Source organism: Centropristis striata, chromosome 14, assembly GCF_030273125.1.
Source record: "Centropristis striata isolate RG_2023a ecotype Rhode Island chromosome 14, C.striata_1.0, whole genome shotgun sequence".
NCBI lineage: Eukaryota > Metazoa > Chordata > Actinopteri > Perciformes > Serranidae > Centropristis > Centropristis striata.
The window spans coordinates 18894253-18913830 of NC_081530.1; the positions used below are offsets into that span (position 1 = coordinate 18894253).

The following is a 19578-nucleotide window of genomic DNA, read 5'->3' on the forward strand; positions in this document are numbered from 1 at the left end:
TTATTTATTTTCATACATTTTGTCAATCTCATCACTTTTACTTTTCACTTTATATTAATTATCCTGAATACTATGTGTATTATTTCTGTTTCCTCATGCATAGAGGTTACCTCGTAGACATCTACTGTATCTGTTTATGGGTTAGCTTTAACGGCAGCTAGATTCTCGCGATATCACGATAGAATATCGCGGGATTACCATAAACGTGAGGTCTATGGTGAGGTGCAGTCGTCCGTGCAGAAATAGGCACTGAAACACTGAACTAAACTTCTGATTTATGTATGACCTGTTAACTTCAACAAACAAACCCTTGAGGGGAAAAACGCTAATGTTAATATGTACTTTTATGAATCCATACGTTTTATTTTTAATCTTTTTATGAACGCATAAATCTGATATAGAGCTATAAATCTGGAACGGAAATGACGACGTTAGTTTCGTTTTCATCGCGCACTGATAAAAACAGAAACGTCATGAAGTTAAAGAGGAATTGGCTTTAAAGTAAGTTACCAGTGTTTCAGTTTGTTTTTGCAGTCTGTTGTGGAAATATTACTGGGTTTATTTTTTTTTTAAAAAGTCGAGACAGAAACTCACTCGGTTTCTAAACAGCTGTGGGATGTTTATTATAAGAGAAAACGAAGGTTAATGCTTTGCAAAGATTGTTCCTCTTATCTTTACTACTTTTATCGGTTAATTTGCAGTTTTCACAGGCAGTAAACTTAATTTAGAGAAGTTTTACAAAAGCAACAGCACGCAAAAAGCCACAATACACCTGAAACAGATTACTTCCACTTTCGATGAAACTGATTTGTAGCCTTGAACTATGCCATCATGTAGCATTTGGCTGACAAACTGGACAAAATAAAGTACAAAAAGTGCTTTCCTTTGCTGTCACAGTAACTTAAACAGCGACATGAGGATGCCAGGTTTTAAACCAGCAGACAGGACAGCTGATAATCTGCTGATTTATTTATTCACAGTCAAAAAGTGAGGAGGAGGAGGTGCTGAAGTGCTGATATCAGTCTGGGCAGGCTTTAATCACATTTGAGGAGGCAGAGGGTGAATCATTATGATGCATCTATCACCCAATAATGTAATAATGTCCTAAAATGTAATAAAATAGTAGGTTATTACATTTAAATTGCACTTTACCTGATCGAACATTTTTATAAAACCCAATAACCTAATAAAATGTCATAGCTGATATTGTAATGAGATACTTTCTTTCTTTCTTTCTTTAATTATTTTCACCAGTGATGCAATTCCTTTCAGGTGTGCCATTTAAAAAATGTAATGTAATATTACACTGAGGTCATCAAAAATTTAAACTTTAATTAGAATTTGAAGTTCACTTCTGGTGGTTTTTCCCCCAGATAAAGCAAAGTAAACATCATTTTGAGCTGCCACAATTCCACTTTTTATTACAATATCAGTCAGGATTTTTTTTTTAAATAGTTGGTCAAGTCATTACATTGTTTGGTTTTATTAAATGATACCCAAAAATTCTTCATAAAGCCTGGAGTTTACAATTCCAAACATGGAATCAGTGTCAAAACATCATATATATGATTACATTATATATGATTACATTACAATATCAATCAGGACATTTAATTGCATTATTGGTCAAGATATTACATTGTGCTTTATTGCATTTTTAAATTATTTTTTAAATTATTGTTGATGTATTTTATTCCTTTTTTATTTTCCTTTATTTTATTTATTTCTTTTTTATTTTATTTATTGATCAGGTTAAGTGCAAATGTGATTATATTTTGAGGAAAGCATGATTGTAAGCAAGATGGAGTTACATTCTGTTATAAGTCAATAAATCAAATCATATTTTGCTTTTCTTCCACAGTTGCTGCTCACATTTTCATGAAAGATCTCCCATGTGTTGGAGGTGAATCATCAGTAATATCATCTCACAGTTAAAGCACCTGAACACACAGAGGTAACTGAACGTTTCCAGCATATTTATCCATCTTATGTTTGGTGGATTAATCCTTTACTCTGTGTCTTTGTATGTCATCCTGTTGGTATTTTTCTCCTCCTCTGATCCTCAGATGGATTTACCCGTGGAGGCGACACTACACTTGAATGTTTTCCACAATAAGGCCAAGGTGCGAGAAATCCTCTGGTCACAGGATTTCCAGTTGACAGATCTGAGCAGCGATCGGGTGCGTGTCAAGGGCTCGTTTCTGAAACTTAAAGCTGTGAAGATGTCTTTGGAGCAGCTTCTCGATGCACAAGCTGAAGCGTACAACACGTCGCCCCCGAAGGCGTCTTCTGGAGCCATTTCCAAAAGCAACAGCAAGCACAACTCACTGATACGTAGCAAGAAAGGCCAAGACAAGCCTCAGTTTGGTTCCCTCCCTTTACCTAACAGGTCCCCCTCTCGGGCGTCTGTTTCTCCCAACAAACATGCAGAGGACAGATCTTCGGACCGGCGTGGCTCCGTCAAGCATGAAAGAGAGTCCTTTATCATCGATGCAGATGTGTTTGCATATGCAGATCGGCTCCAGAAAGGAGACATCAAAGCCATTCTGCACAACCATGGTGTTACAATGGAAGAGCGCCAAGTTGGCAATAACTTCAACATCACTGTGCTCGGGGAGAACGCAAAGATAGCAGCCAGTGAACTGCAGAACCGCCTGAATGACCTCAGAAAATCACTGCGCACGCAAGAAGTTCTACTGAAGGAAATGGGCAGCGAAGGCCACGCGCTTTTAGAGAGAATCCAGAACAACAAAAACATTGAGAATTCAGTGCTCGTATGTCGGATGAATGATCGACTTCACCTGATCGGACCGTCCAAGGAGAGCTACGAGTTGAAGCTGGGGCTGCTGGCGGGACGGAGAGGGAGGTGGAATTTCAGAAGCTTCAAGAAGAGCAGCTACTCTCTGTCACAAATCCTCCAAAAGAACAGAGCAAGAGACGACCAGGCCATCGCTGACCCAGCTCCCAAAGGAGCAGCTGGCTACTCTCCACCAAAGCGCCAGGATGATATAGTTGCTAAGCATGTGCATGCACATTCTCCTGAAAGAAGATCTCAGAGGGGTAGAATCAACTTTGGGAAAGAGAGCAAACGTGTGGAAGAAAGGGATCACGTGCAAGAGGGGGAACAAGGACGTCAGCCTCCTCGATCAGCCAAGGCTTTCTTCAAGAGGTTGTTTACTTTTGAGAACCCTGGCCTTCCAAAATGGAGAAAAGGCAGGAAGAAAGATAAGTGAAATTATTTTCATGAAGGCAGATGGGCAGCACTGAAACTTTTCTTTCTTGTCTCGGTTTGCATTTTTGGTATGAAACCTTTGCCTAAATACCTGTTTTTTGTCTTTTTGAGTTGGTGTGGGAGTAACACGTGATAAGATGCTATCACTGTACACAGCCCACAATTACACAATACAGCCATACTGCAAGACAATCATCTCAGCTACAATACGGGGATCTGTGTTACTGAAGAAGAAAAATACTCTTAAAAAGGCGGAAGAATGAAGCAATGCACAACAAATTGCCTTTAACTAGTGCCTCTTTAACACACTGACAGCAACTTATCCGTGTCCATATGTGCCCTCAGTACCATGTAAAATAGTTATAAACTGCCAGAAAGCACAACATTTATGGGATGAAAATTTTAGAGGAAGGATGTTTTACTCAACAAACCAAACACAGTACCTATACACTGTGTCTATGCTAAGCTACAATTACTCTATATGAGTCCTTTTGATGTTGTTGTCATGTGGTGCAATATCTGGATTTAGACACTTCTGATGTCAAACCTTTATTATAATCAAATCATAATCTGTGTATAATATTGATTATTCAACTTCTTCTGTCTCGATAAGTCAGTTTTTTTCAGCCTTTGACTGACTATTCTTGCAGAATTGTTTTTTTTAATCACTATCTACTTGCACTTGGTGATAAAGTGAAGGGCTAAAATATAATGTATGTAAACAAGGGAAACAGAGGTAAGAAAAACTGTTTTGTTGATTAATTTTCCAAGTCTGATGTAAATTGTTTTATCTCCTGTGTTTATGACTTAAGAACAGGTGAGAAAAGGTTAAACTTTCTGGGATCCTGACATTTTTTGCACACTTTTGACCCTCAGGGTTTCTATTCAGAAGAATAAATATGCAAGTTATTCGCATGTGGCCTTTAAAAAACACTAACATGAACAATAAAGTACCATGGGTGATTTAAATGATCAATGAGTGTTAATTTATTGTGATAATACGATTTATGTGTTTGTGCTTCGCCATGGTTACATGGTTATCATTTCTGTTAACGTTGTTTGTTCCTGCAACACATGAACGCAACGTCTAGATGGAGACAAAAGCAAACGAGAGAGAGGAAGTGAAACAGTCTCCAACAGACGGCTACTTGTGCAGAGAGAGGAACCACTTTTGGCTGATGAGGATCTAACTGGCAACTATATAACAGGAGAAGTTACTGCATGTTGGACTGGATCTTGTCACAATTATGTAGTTTAAAACTAAAGTTAAAAGAACGGGCGGTCAGGAAACAGAGGCTCTGCGGGGGTGAGTGTTTTTCTATGAAAAATGTGTCAGGTAAAGATGGTAAAGTCCCTTTACTCATATCATTTTTCAATCAATGCTTGTATACAGTGTAAATCTTTTAAATAGGCATTCAACTCTGACTCTAATAATGACTCAGAGGCCTTTCTTAGAGCAGAAATATCTATAACACTGATGAGAAATCCCTCCTGCTGTGGGTTTTCCGTGTTAGTGTTTGTTGGTTGTATCTCAAAAACTTGACATGAAATCTGTCTGGCAATAAATTATTCAGTATAGAGAATATTTTTTTTATTAATAATCAAACCACCATCAAACTGTTATTGGTATTTAATAATATTCAGGAGAACTAACATTAGCTAGCTCTATCAAAAAAATAATAATTCAATAGTACTGAGATAAAACCAGGAAATGTAAAGATAACAGTTTATTTGGAGGATTAATTTACCAATGAAAGGTTTAAATCAGCAGGGCTAACACTTCAGTTCTAACCAGTTAAATGGATCCAAAAGTAAGAAACATATGTTAATACATGAGGTGAGAACTTGCATGTTGTTAAAATTGCACATTGTTAATTTGTAATAATAATAATCAAAATCATTATCAAGAAAACCATGGAAAATGTCTAGATATCAGCTCTTAAATTAAACTCTTATCAGCTATTTTTGTTATCATTATATTTTTCCAAACAAATGTACATTTAGTTGTACCAGGTATTAAATGAACAGGAAATTGAAGAAAACAGTGGTGGTCCAAAAATTTTTCCCATGACTGTGTATGTTTTAATATAACTGTGCTAAAACCAGGAAACATAAAGATACCAGTCTGCATCACATGGCCTTCATCACTGGCTTGAGTTTGCTCAGTTGTCATAGAGACGGATCTGTTGCAAGCGAGCACTTCTCGTCCTTGTTTACTTAGAAATTAAACATCATAGTTCCTTTTTTAACTTTGAATAAAAATAACTTTAGAGAACAATTACAACATAAGGTCTTTTTTTGAAATAGCTGATTTCTTTAGAATATTTTTTATCCCTTCTCTATCAGACATTATCCTTTCTGATGAGGAACTGAAGCTGCCTTTAGACTCCATTGACAAAAACAGTAATTTTACCTTGCAGAAGATGAGAGTTGCTGGCTACAGCTGTCTCGATTGGTTAGTTAGTGTTATTGTGTAACTTCAGTGTTTTAAAGGGTTTGTTCAGATTCGCCACAGTCACCCAATAACACAAACAAACTAACAGATCCAGGCAGCAGTAGATCAGCAACTCATGTGTACTGTGAGGTAAAATTACTGGTTTTTTTCAATGGAGTCTGGAGGATTTTATGGAATGTGTGTCTCTGTGATTTATGCTGCCACGCCCTGAAAAATGTAGATCTGTTGCACATGCAATTTCTTAAGTGGAAAGAGTTGCTGTAGAGCCTTTTTTCAGCGCTTTGAGTGCCACAAATAAAGTTCATGTCACTTTAGTTTTATTGAAATTTAGAAATAAAATATTTAAAAACCTGGACGAACAGAAAGTACCCACCTGACTTAATACTATAAGATAAAAGTTAGAAAATATGTTTATTTATTTATTTATTTGAATCATTTTGTTGAATTGAGCCTTTAAATTTTAAGAAGAAAAAGTGGCATATATAGACAAGTAGGCATGGCATAAGTACAAATTGCATCTTGAAATGTTTTTTTGTATTTTTTTTAAGGTTTTTATACAACGTAGCTGCTCATCCTTATGAAAGACTCTTTTCATAAAACAGACAATACAGGCATGGATTTTGCCCGTCATGGAAAAAAAACCCTATCTGAGTCACGAGCTGAGCTGTGTCACTCTAAGATAAACACACACTGCTGAAACATGTTGTGTTGGAGAGCTGCCAGCAGCTGATGATGAAGGCCAAAAGGTCAAGCTCATCACTTTTTAGTGCATCTTGACATTCACACAATGCTGAGGTGGTAAAGAGATTCGAGGTGAAAATCATGAATCAGTTTGCTGATTATAAATAACTTCTTTCAGTTCAGTTCAACGAATTAATGTTACTGTTAATGCAGGGAAAGATTTTTGCCTTTGCAGCTGAAACTCTGACCACAAGAGTTGATGGTACTGAAGCATAAATAAGTCTTTTAGTATCAGATATTGATGTATAAAATCAAGAATACTGTCTTGTCCACAAATTTAAGAGCATAGGTTTGGTAACTGTTGCTAGGCCTGTTAAATTTTCGCCCGGTCTTGTCAATATGCTTTTTCAATTAACTTCTAATTATATCAGTGAGAAATATTCCGAAGAAAATAATAGCACCTCACTGAAATAAAAGTTGTGAAATATTTCACAGCTAGCTGGAGCTTCATTCAAAATATAATTCGTCAGGGAATTTTGAAAACTGACTTTTAACCGAACGCTGTTAGCTAATAGGCTAGCAATTAGCTTGCGAGCTCAACTGAAACGGAGGAGCTGGTAGACCCTCCAGCGGATTCTGGATCAGCTGCAGCAGCAAAAGAGTTGTGTTTAAGGATGTGCCGCCCAGCGGGACACGTAAGCAAAACCGGAGCACGACTCCTTATCTCTGCTACTTTAACCCTTTGGAGTTTGGGGCTATTTTGTCGGTTTTAGACTACTTTTCATTCTGCCTGTACATAAACTGAGAAATGTTCACCATGCCATGTTGGTATTGTTTTCAGCACAACCTCACCGATATGACCTGATTATTATTTTTAACATTTAGACTTACTGGAACACAAAAAAACCAACACAAAAAAACCAACACAAAAAACCCCCCACACAAAATTACTAAAACACACACAAAAACACAAACACACACACACACAAATACAAAAAACACATAAACACACAAAAAAGCACACAAACACAAAACCACACAAAATTACAAAAACACAAACATTTTTCTTTTTTACCCCCCCCCCCCCCCCCCCCCCCCCCACACACACACATAAAAACACACTCAAAACACACGAAAACCACATTATTATTATTATTATTTTTTTACATAAACCACCCAAAAAAATGACAAATCACACATAAAACACACACAAAAAATGACAAGAAATTGCATGTGTTAGGGGAAGTGCTGAGTTTACAAATGGATACATGAGACTTTAGTTCATTTTTGTGTGAGTTTGTAAATTCATGTGTTGATATAATTTCCCTCTTGTTTAATGCAGCCCCAATTTATCCAGTTTTTGGATTTCTCAATCACCATGTAGGCATGCAAGAAAAAACTGTTTTCTTCACAAATTCAAGATAACATGGGGTGAGGAGGACATGTGTAAATCGTTCAATTGGGCGTGAAATATTCCTTTAATATTAAGCCTACCTATAGCATTATCTCTGTCTTAATTTCTACCCCAGTAATTGTCTTGTGACTCAAGATACTTACGAGGGGCTCAAAATTTGATTAGTGTTCTTATAATAGATAAAATAAACTACATTGACTTTTACATTGTCAAGAAAGAGGTCAAGTAGGGTGAAAAAGGTATCTTTGTTAGTCAGCATTCCTATCCTTGAGCTTAATCACACACACACACACACACACCTACACACTTAGATTAGTTTTACATGACAAACAGTACTGCTAAACCTTAGGTTCCAGCATCCAAAAACAGAGTTTCTCACGTTGCAGCTTGGCTCTGCTGGGAGTTGGGAACCTCTGGTTGAAAGAAAGTCCTAAGGGACATGTTGTACTGCCAATGCAAAGTTACAAAAAAGGAAATGCCACGATCCTTCCCAGGAGATAAAGACCATTTTCTACCCCCAAATTTGCAACGTTAACTGCTCTTGTCTGGCAGTTTGTCACATGTGGGTTCCTGTTCCTGCAGAGAAAAGATAGACAAAATACACACAAAAGCAAGCAAGTAAAGCCTTGTAGTGAGAGTCATGGTCTGTTTAGAAATTTTAAGGTCTTGTGGCAGGAAGAGAGAGACAGAGGAGGATGCAGAAGTGGTATGAGCGCTTAAAGATAGCCTCCTGCTATTTATATAGATCTGCATGAGGGTATAGGCTGACTGACAGGGTGACGTGCTGTAGCTTGTAGACCACAGCTCTCTGACTCGACTAAGCACACCCTAAAATCCACCACCAAAGCACTCGCCACGCCCACACGAACACACACACACACACACACACACACTGTCTACACTACCGGGCCCCAGAAGTCGACCATACTTCTCTTTCTTCTTCCTTGAGCTGCTTTCTGTTCCTCTGAGTCCTGTCCGTCTTTTATTTTTAGTGTTTGGTGAATACAAACAAGGATGGCGGAGCTGGAGGGCCTGGAGTTTGGGAAGTCAGACTTTGTGCTGCTGGATGAGGTGACGATGGAGCAGTTTATGGAGAATCTGAAATTGAGGTAAGAGGCCTGAGAAACTGTTAGAGAAGAGGAAGGGGGGAAGCAGCTTCAGAGAGAGATGCTAAATGAAACGCTTAATAGTTAACATATATATGATAAAGAAACATGTTTCTTCAAGTCTCTGATATTTATGTTTAAATGGGTGTAAAATAAGTAAGATCAATGTGTATGTTAACAGTCCCTGACATCCGCAAAACTACAAAATTTGTTGCAGTAGCGCTAAATTACGAAGTTGACAGCATCTTGACAGCTTCTCCGAAATATGTGAAGAAATAAAGATGCAACACAAAGGGTAAATGAGTCACTTATACCTTTCCCGCTCACCCTCGGGGTTCAAATATAAACTTGTGGTTGGTGTGATCATCACCACTATACACTGGTTGTCATGTGAAACAAATGAAGCACATGGCACATTACCAAAAAAACATCTAGTCTCACCAAACCTGTTCAAGTTAATTGAACAGGTAAAAGTAACTTTTGTTTAGTCTTGTTTTGTGACCTTTAATGCTCTTTCTTGATGTTAAGTTTTGGAGATTTTACACTCTGAGACAGTGTCCCTTCTCACTTCCTCTGTGTCCTCAGTTCAAACTGTGATAAATCACACATTTTTGTCCGGCAATCATGTCAGGATCAGCAGAGGCAGACAAACTATCAAATAAACTCTAGATTTATAGAAAAAAACAAACATTTCACTCTCTCTGAGTTCATGTCTGCACAGCAGGTGGCTCTACATTTGCATTTTTCACATAGTTACCATGGCTTGGCGTCTGTTTGCCATTATTGGTTGGCAAATAATGTATATAGCTAGAGTTTCGACAGCTTGATCAGACTTGTCTGGTGTCAAAGCAGAAGCAGACACTGAAGTTTGTGCTGATATGTGACTGCTTTAATGACTTGCTCTACTTTTTCCTTTCTACCTGAGATTTCAGGGGGTTGCATTTCTATTTTTGTATTTGCAGTGTTTTCCTTTACTTGTTAGAATTAGGCTGATAATCACCACAGTTGTTGTTCTCTCTTGTTGGTTTCTCGGTCAGCAAGATATCTCTTAAACTTAAGAACAGATTTCCATGAAGGTTGGTGGACAGAAAGGTCTTGGTACTAACACAATTGTTGCCTTAAGTGTGAAACTAGTTGAAACTACCAGAGATCAAGACTTGATTTGAAAACTGGGTATGTTTTCATTACAAGACATCAACTTCAGTGGTTAAACTGGTACCTTCAATGTAACAACAAGATGAAACAGCAATACAGGGCTCTTTGAGATCCACCAAGCAAGTCTCACATGGACTCAGCCACCTGTTGCTTGAATGGCAAATTCAAATTTTCCACAAACCAAATATAACGGTGCTTTCCAGCTCTTCTCATCAGCTCAAACACAAAAGAAACTGCAAGTTTACAAATGAGGACAGTTGCCTTACTTTAAATGTCCAACTATGAGTAAATGTCAGTGGGAAATTTACAATCAGAGCTGGGAAATTTCCATTAGTGGACAAAGTAGCCAATATTCATTTACTGTAGTAAAAAGGTATACTTCCTGCATTAAACATATCAAAAGTTAAAGCATATAGATGATATGAAAGATATGTTTCAAAGAGACAGGTGCAGAAACTGAACATTTTAGTATCGTACAGGTATATTTATGACAATATATGAGTATGAGCCTGAAAATGTGCATAATATGTCTCCTTTAAGTTGCACTTAGTGAGAATAATAATAAATAAAAAAATCAGATGAAAATTTTAATGAAGAAGTAAAGTGAGTAAATGTCCCACAGCAGACATTTAATAAATAATGACTTATAGGTTTATGCATGGTTTTTATTTTCATGTGGATCCAGTGCTATTGACATTATCAGTAGTCACATGACTTTACTGCACCACATGAATGATCCAGTAAACAGCTGACCATCACACTGGTTGTTTCCTCAAAATCCAGGAATAAGAAGGCCATGTTTCACTCTTGTCCCAGCCTTGTCTTGTTATAATGAATCGATTCTACCAATTTAAATGTCAGAGGAACGGCCCCTGTTTTGGGTCATAGTTTACTTGTCCAGTCCCAGATCCCTGAATAAGATCTACATGCAATAAAACAGTTACACAGTGTTCAGGTTTATTCCATTTACCCGTATGATACGTCAGTTTTACCTCTTCCAGCTCAACAAACCTACATGAGGTTACACAAGGCTGTGACGCCCATGAACCACAAGTTTCATTTCCTGCTCTCAGTGAACACACACTTGTGTCACTTCCTGTCAGGAAGTTACGTATGACATAAAGGTGCATTATCTTTTATGGACTTATAAGTCAAATGTTTTTTTTTCATTGGTTGTGTGAAAATGTCATGTGGCTAAACAGCTCTTTGCCCCCCTTGAATTCATTGAATAGATGATACACTTGCATACACACTATTCTTCAAATATAAATATGTATTTACTTTACACAGAGCATTTTTATTGTTTGTGCAGGTCAAGGCATTCTAGATACATATTTAGGTGAAATATTTAATATTATGTATGTATTTCCTTTTGTTTGAACAGGTTCGAGAAAGGCCGTATCTACACCTACATTGGAGAAGTAGTCGTCTCTGTTAACCCGTACAGGCAGATGGACATTTACGGCAAAGATACCATTGAAGCGTACCGGGGCCGGGAGCTGTATGAAAACCCTCCTCACCTGTACGCAGTTTCTGATGCCGCCTACAAGGCAATGAAGAGACGGGCCAAAGACACCTGCATTGTCATATCAGGTCTGTCCCTTTCACACTCTGAAGACACTTCACCTCATGAGACCTGCAGATATTAACTCCCTGCTGTGTTTGAGGCTCAGGTTTTCTCAGACTTTAAATTCAAACCTGAGGCAACAGGTTTCTCATTCTTCTTGTTTTGGAATGATTCCACATGGCTTTATCTTTGCAATCAACCCTGAAAGTTTTTTGTCGATTAGACAAAACTGTAAAACTGAACTGCCTTGCTATTCTTAGATCCTTCCTCTAGGTAGGTTCGACCTGCGTGTGGCGCCAGATGAAAAGCTATGTTGTTACCTAAACCAAGAGCACATCTTCTGTACTGTGGCTATTACTCTGCTCTACATAGTCAGACTAATGTGTATTTTTTATTTTTGACTAATTGATTTTTAACAAAAAGTAAATTGTCTGGTTTATGAAGTATCAGAACATAGGGAAACATAGGTATCAAAGATGTTAAATTTACCATCAAAGAAGACAGAAAACTTCAAATATTCACATTTAGGAAGCTGTAATATTGGCCAAAAAGGGAGACATACTAAATATGTATTTTTCTTTTCTTTTTTTCCTTCCTTCATACAAAATAATGCATTTTCAGTCTTCTTCTTGCTTTGCAGAGGATTATCACTTTTCTTGTCTATGGTCATACTGACCAAAAAAACAAAATTAGTTCACTATGCATTTTCAATGACAATGCCGTATCCCATTTGTTAGTTGGATTCAGGTTCTCACAGCTCAGATTCACATCATCATCATCATATTAATAAAAAGAGTAAGAAGAAAATATTTGAATATTCAGCTATGATGATGTTGTTTAGTGTGAAATTAATGTGTGTGTTTTGTGTTTTCAGGTGAAAGTGGGGCAGGAAAAACAGAAGCTAGTAAATACATCATGCAGTACATCGCAGCCATCACCAACCCGAGCCAGAGGGCAGAGGTCGAGAGGTGAGAGGCAGCGCTTTATACTAAAATGTAGATCAGATGGGTTACATCCTCAAATAAAAAAATGATAAGATCATGAGACTGTGATGTTACCATAAATCATCTCTCTTTCTTCTTTCCCTCTGACTACATTTTCACCTCCCTGGTGGCTGTTTCTCACATGTTTCCATCAATGGTTACCATCATGTGATAAATCAGCGTGAAGAATGTGCTGCTCAAATCCAATTGTGTACTGGAGGCCTTTGGGAACGCCAAGACAAATCGAAACGACAACTCCAGCCGCTTCGGCAAGTACATGGACATCAACTTCAACTTCAATGGGGAACCCACCGGAGGACACATCAACAACTACCTGCTGGAGAAGGTGAGGGGATAGGTGGGTGGGCGGGAGGGATGATGGAGAGGCTTGGACTGCAGACAGGGGACCTTCAGAGGTCCAAGAAGCAGAGAAACAAACTAGTTAGGAGCTCTTATTGGACATAACATGCCCAAGTCTGAAGGAAAGTACAGAAAAGTTCAACTCATTTAGTTTTTAAATTACGTCTTCGCTCCTGAACATGAATGTTTCATGAGGTGATGACAAAGAGGTGTGAGGGAACATCCATGAATAGATGTATCTGTGAAGTCGATGTGCTGGCGCTGCTGCGTGTTAATGAATGGCTCACCTGCGGGTACTTGATGCTGCTGTATTTATACACGCTGTTAAGGAACCGTCTGGCACTCAGAGCCGGTGTGAAGGATGGTGCCATGATTCATTTTCAGAGGGCAGGAATATTCACACTGTTTCTAAGACATCCTGCTTCTACATCAGCATTTAAGTGGTGCTGCTGTGGTCACACAACTGGAAATCCGTTTGTTTTTTTAATGGCTTGTCTGGAAGAAAAAAGCGCAAACAATTATATTGTAGAAATGAAATTGTTAATTTGTCTTACTGGGTTGTCCATCCTTGACTGCATTATGTTTCTTTTAGACATTTTGCATGCAGCTATAATTAACATCGGATGCTTTTCCTGCTGTTTAGAACACCAGTGCTTTATGTAAAACTTCTCTTTAGATGCATGATGAACAGTCTATCTTTGACAGGTGACTCCAGTGCTGCCAGATGACATGTTTCACTTTGTTTTACTTGCTTTCACTTCTTCCTTTGGACCAGAAAACTTCCTTTGACCTCTTTTAGAAATCTGTTATTTGTCTTTTGTTGCCTCGATTCGAAACCTCACACTTAAGTAGACCACTCTAAGTACTGGTGTGAATTAGGGCTGGGCGATATGGACCAAAGGTCATATCTCTATATATTTAGGCTGAATATCGATATACGATATATATCCTGATATTTTTATCACACAGTGGGAACAAATGTTCAGTCAAAGTCAAAGCCAAATATGACATGTCACAAGAAGTTTTATTGAAACCGTTTATTTAAGTCAACATAAATACTGTATTACAACAGGAGAACCTTTTTTTTAAAAAATCAAAGCTCCATTATGTGCACATTTATATAAAAAAATATCTTAAATAAAAATAGCCTATGAAATAAAATAGGCCAATCTTTTTCTGAAATAAATATATTAAATATATTACCTGTGTTCCTCTTTTTTATCTACTGCTGATTTTAATGTGTCTGAGTTTTCTCTTAGTCTTTTTTTTTGTTTCTGGTTTCTGTAGCACTTTGAGATTTCTGTATGAAAAGTGCTTTACAAATAAAATGTATTATTATTATTATTATTATATTTATATGAGAAAGAATAATGAACACCACAAAATTACTACATATGACAAACCCTAGTAAGGGCAGCATTTATATATAAAGAAAGAAAAAAAATTGAACTATATATATGCGATATGGTCTAATTCCATATCACATTAAAAAATATATCAATATATTTTTTTATATGGATGTATCGCCCAGCCCTAGTGTGAATGCATCCAAGGAGCGTTGAGGATGCAACAAGATCAGGCCAAGGACAGGATTACTAAAGCAACAACACATCATCAATAGGGTAAAACTAACCTGTCTCATGTTCCATATTAGTGGGTGAACAATCCATCCCATGGTGAATTCTGGTTCACAATGATGGGAAGAGCTGACATCGAAGAATCAAAAAGCAACATCGCTATGAAAGCCACAAGCCAGGGTTGTCACTGCACTTCTCATGTGAATAAACAAGCAAACAAGTGCTCCGCAAGTAACATCAGGCACTGCAGCAATGGCTGCCTTCTGTTGATACTGAACCCCTGTATTCTTATTCTTTTTTTTTAACTGTATTTTTTTCCCTGTATTCTTAATCAACTTGTATATTTTACTTTTATCTATATGCATGAGAAACGACATGGAAAGGGCATTGCTGCCTGCTGCTGCTGAATATTGTGATTTGGTTGTTATTATCATACAATCTGTGATTTGTTGGACTGTCTGCTTTTGTTCTGGTGATCTGCACAGATCTGACACCTGTCCTCCTGCTGTCATGCTGCAGTGTCCGCAAACAATGCATGTTAATGCCAGGTCCCAACAGGGCCTTAGTTTCAGTTACGAATGATTCGCTCTACCCTTCCTCTTAGGGGAGTTGAAAGCAATTTAAAGAAAAACTCGAGTAAGAACAGACAATGCAGTAACTTATACAATAAACAAGAGTGTGTGGGGATGGATGTTTAGTTGACTACCACAATTTGTTCTCCTGTTTAAGTCCAGGGTGGTCCAACAACAAGACGGGGAGAGGAACTTCCACTCTTTCTACCAGGTAAACTCTAATCTGTGCTGCTGCTGCAGAACACACGCTGATGATGCTTCAAATTACTCCCTGAACTCTCATCGAGACTCTAATCACAATTATTTTTTAGTGCCAGCACTGTGAGCGTTATTGAGTTAAATAAATTCGATCTGAAGTTGCATGTTTGATGTGTAATAGTTGCTGCGTGGCGGGTCAGAAGAGATGCTGGAGTCATTTCATCTACAGAATGATCCTGCTGTTTATGCGTATACCAAAGAGGGAGCTGCAACCGCTGTGAGTCTGTCACCTTTACATATTTCATTACAGACAGAATAAACTATTTGAAAACCTGCTGTTAACATAAAGAGAAAAAACTTTTCAATGCACTAATTAAACATAGATCATTGTTCACCAGACTGTCGCCTCTGAACTTCAGCTCATGCTCTTTTAACCGATAATGATAATCCAAAATCCTTTTTTCCTAAGACCTCCAACAATGATCGCTCAAGCCACAAAGCGGTGATGAGCGCCCTGGGAGTGATTGGCTTCTCTACAGAGGAGATTAACTCAATTTATCAGATCCTGGCCTCCATTCTTCTGTTGGTAAGTTTGCTTGCTTGTGAAAATAGTTAGTTAATGCAGATATTCTAGGATTTAAATTTAAAATTATTTTCTTCACCACCTGTTTATTTTAAGATGTGATTCTGACACTGAAAGCATCAAGTAGTGCTAACATTATGGACCTGTGATGGTCTGTTTTTCAGGGTAACATGCAGTTTGAGAGTGATGGTGAGGACGTTCAGATCGTGGGACTTGAAGCTGTGAACCACATCGCTGAGCTGACGGACACAGAGCCAGAAAGTGTCAGTAAGAGCCTGCTGTACCGCACTGTGGCCACCGGGGGCGGCGAGGTCATCGAGAAGGGACACACGGAGAAGGACGCCTGCTTTGGACGAGACGCTTTTGCCAAGGTGCTGTTTACTTGCTTCATGTGTTTATTTACAAATCCTACAGCCCAATTAATTTTTGACAAAGTACCTTATCAGGATCAGATTAATGTTTTATACAGATTAATCATTTACAGCTTACCAAGGATAAGAAAATTATGTTAACATCATCACTGTGACATATTTTCCTTTCATCTAATTTTCACAGTTGTCACATTATTTTAACCTCCAGCTCTGCTAAACACACACACTCTTATTTCCCCACTGTAGGCTCTGTATGAGAGACTGTTTGGCTGGATTGTAAGCCGCATCAACAGCGTCATTGAAGTCAAAGACTACAACCCAGTGCTTCATGGGAAAAACACAGTGATTGGCGTTCTAGATATCTACGGCTTTGAGATCTTTGACAACAACAGGTTGGTGCTGTTGTGTTGTGAAATCGATTGTATCTCTTTATCGAAATGGACTGCTGTTGCTTAAGCATTTGTTCCTTATATTGTTGGACAGTTTTGAACAGTTCTGCATCAACTACTGTAACGAGAAGCTGCAGCAGCTCTTCATCGAGGTGATCCTCAGACAGGAACAAGGCGAATACCAGAGAGAGGGCATCGTCTGGCAACATGTGAGAAACACTCGCAAACAGCAACACACTTATTTAATAGCTGCAACATCCACTGGTCTTTATTTTTCTTCCAGCTCACACAGAAAAACACATACTTGCAGATCAATGCCCACTCAGCTGTATTGCATTCGTGGTTGATGGTGTTCATACAGTGCAGTGAAAGCCAGTGTCCTGAGGTTAGGGTTGTGAATTAATTCAAGTTTTTTCACATAGATGAAGTGTTTTAGTGGCTTCACACACTTGCAGATAAGACATACTCAATACCCTCAGGTTGTTAATCAGACTGTAAACAATGATAGAGGAACAGAAGAAGAAGTTTTGGCCTGGATATCCGTTATTTGAACATCTGGTGGCACACCTGGGCCCCAGAAATACTGGCTGTTGCCCTCATTAAATATACACAAACAATATAAAATACAAATGCAACAAGTCTTAGGTAAAAAGAGATAGGTACAAATAGAAATAGAAATTGAAATATGAAAATATGGACATAAATTTGAAGTAAATAGAGATATGCACAAATATGTATATCTGTAACAACAGTGTGGCAAATTGAATTATTGCACATGATTTCTATGGAAATTCCATATTGCACATGCACTAACATGATTTATAAACATCAGTTTCAGTACTTTTCCTTAAACAACCCTACTGTTCATATACAGATTGATTACTTCAACAACCAGATCATTGTAGATCTCGTGGAGCAGCCCCACAAAGGCATCATCTCCATTTTGGACGAAGCTTGCCTCACTGTGGGTAAAGTCACCGACACGGTCTGCCTGGATAGCATGGACACCAAACTGGGCCAACACCCCCACTACACCTCCCGCAAGGTGAGAACACACAACACTGTATTTCAGGCTTAATTCTTCCTTCTCTTATGGCTATTCAGAAAAAAAAAATCACTCCATACCCACATTATCAGGCTGCTGCTCAGCATGAAACTGAGAAAAACTGTTCGAGTTTAAAAAGGGATCTCTGAAAATGTGGGTTTAACTTCACTTAGTTTGAAGGAAATGATGGTACAGTAACATTTCCTCCTGATTCTGAAAAACATAAATGAGGAAATCATTTTTTCGCCGAAAATTGAAGTTGCCAACATTTGAATTTTATTTTTACGCAACCAGAAAACCAGTGAAGCTCGCTGCATATGGGCTGAAGTTGCTGAAGTAACCTCTTGTGAAATTGTTTATATGTAATGTTCACTGAGCTGTCAGGAATTCACATAAAGAGAAATAAAGTCTGGGAGTTAACTATTGGAAATGGAAAGGTGTTTTATAGGTGTAGCTAATTGTTGGATGTTCCCTCTGTCACTTTTAAAGTTGTTGCAGGATGTGATATGAAGTTCAGAACAGAGAGTTCAGAAATCTATGAGGGTGTTTCTCGTTGGCATTAACCACTAACGAATAATGAAATTATATAATCAAAAATTTGTAATATTGTAACTTTTCTTCTCAAAAAAGTTTGTCTTTTGGTTTGATTTTGGACTTAAAATGAATTGGCAAGAACAAAGAGTCACTCTTTTCTGCAGTGTAACTTGAAAATGTACTATGGCACAGGTGCAGTTTTATGTCTCAGTCAGTAGGGAGCAGAGTTTCTCCAGTGTTTTCCCCTCAGAGACATCATAGGATGCTTTTCAAACAGCAGGGGCTCTAAAACGCAGCCATCATTCCCTCCTCGTAAAGCTGACATCTGCACACTGTAAATGTTTGTAATATATTATATATGATAGTTTATACTGTTGGCTCTGCTCTCACAGTGTCTCCTTCTCATTTTCAGCTCGCCCCCTCGGACAAAACCATGGACTTTCAGAAGCACTTCCGTATTCGCCACTATGCGGGAGACGTCACGTGAGTCGCTCACACATTTTCACACTGCCTGCTCTGGCCCCGGGGGCCCATCTGTGGCTGAAAAAGTGACAGGGTTCAGAAGTGTAAGCCAAATAATCCTATTAAAGAGAGGTCAGTTAATGACATCGGTAGCGGCGGGTGAATTCATAAAGGCATTCCAGTGGTGTTGAGCTCATAGTGACAGCTATAGTGATCAGAGCTTATTGTAAATTCCCATATTAACAATTATTGAAAAAACGTTTCATTTGTCTCTGGGCTGATGACTAGAACTATGATCATATTATATATTTGAGGTTGAAAATATCGAATACAGAATTTAATACAAAAATGACAAAAAATAATGTCTTGCTGTTCACATTGTTAAAGGGGAACCTGGAAACTATTTCCCATGTTTTTGAGTCTAAGTGAGTAATGGAGACAACAATCTTTAAAAAATGGTCCAGCATTGAGTGAAAGCACTGCAGCCAGCAGACACAAGATGGTCTGAAATGTAATCTTTCACCATCAATTTACGCCCACAAAAAGTGCTTGATGTTGTCACTGACGGGCTCAGATTGACATTAAAAGTGTCTGACAACACAATGGACAACACGACGTAAAGAGAAATAAAATGTTTTTTTGCCTTTTGCTTGATCCAGTCTGTTTGTCGCTGTCTAATTAAGTCTCACACGAGGATCAATCTCATCATGTAGCCTCTTCCACATTGTCAAAATTAATATTCAGGCATGACGTTTGAAAATCTTTTAGATAACAACAAGCCTACGCTTTCTGTACTCCAACACAACACTTTTTCCAGCACTCCTCTCTCTGAAAACATCAAATCACCTCTCACAAGATTTCAGAACAAGATTTCTCCTTGAGTGAGATTTTGCT

The 19578-nt window shown here is 38.2% G+C and overlaps 2 protein-coding genes across 2 annotated transcripts in view; both read left to right on the forward strand.

The window, feature by feature from the left end:
- The first annotated feature begins 29 nt into the window (after nt 1-29).
- si:dkey-154b15.1 (uncharacterized) lies at nt 30-4202 on the forward strand. The gene is made up of 3 exons (XM_059350197.1): nt 30-501; nt 1862-1954; nt 2067-4202. Exon 3 carries the CDS (start codon nt 2067-2069, stop codon nt 3231-3233), a length of 1167 nt encoding a protein of 388 aa, XP_059206180.1. The 5' UTR covers nt 30-501; nt 1862-1954; the 3' UTR covers nt 3234-4202.
- A 4553-nt stretch (nt 4203-8755) lies between these two features.
- myo1g (myosin IG) overlaps nt 8756-19578 on the forward strand; it is a 50094-nt gene continuing 39271 nt past the window's right edge. Inside the window, exons 1-12 of the mRNA XM_059350033.1 lie at nt 8756-8891; nt 11428-11636; nt 12485-12578; nt 12774-12939; nt 15260-15313; nt 15482-15577; nt 15770-15886; nt 16048-16254; nt 16501-16646; nt 16738-16852; nt 17518-17688; nt 18635-18705. Coding sequence (XP_059206016.1) covers nt 8797-8891; nt 11428-11636; nt 12485-12578; nt 12774-12939; nt 15260-15313; nt 15482-15577; nt 15770-15886; nt 16048-16254; nt 16501-16646; nt 16738-16852; nt 17518-17688; nt 18635-18705 — 1541 coding nt within the window. The 5' untranslated portion in view covers nt 8756-8796. The remainder of the gene's footprint in view (nt 8892-11427; nt 11637-12484; nt 12579-12773; nt 12940-15259; nt 15314-15481; nt 15578-15769; nt 15887-16047; nt 16255-16500; nt 16647-16737; nt 16853-17517; nt 17689-18634; nt 18706-19578) is intronic.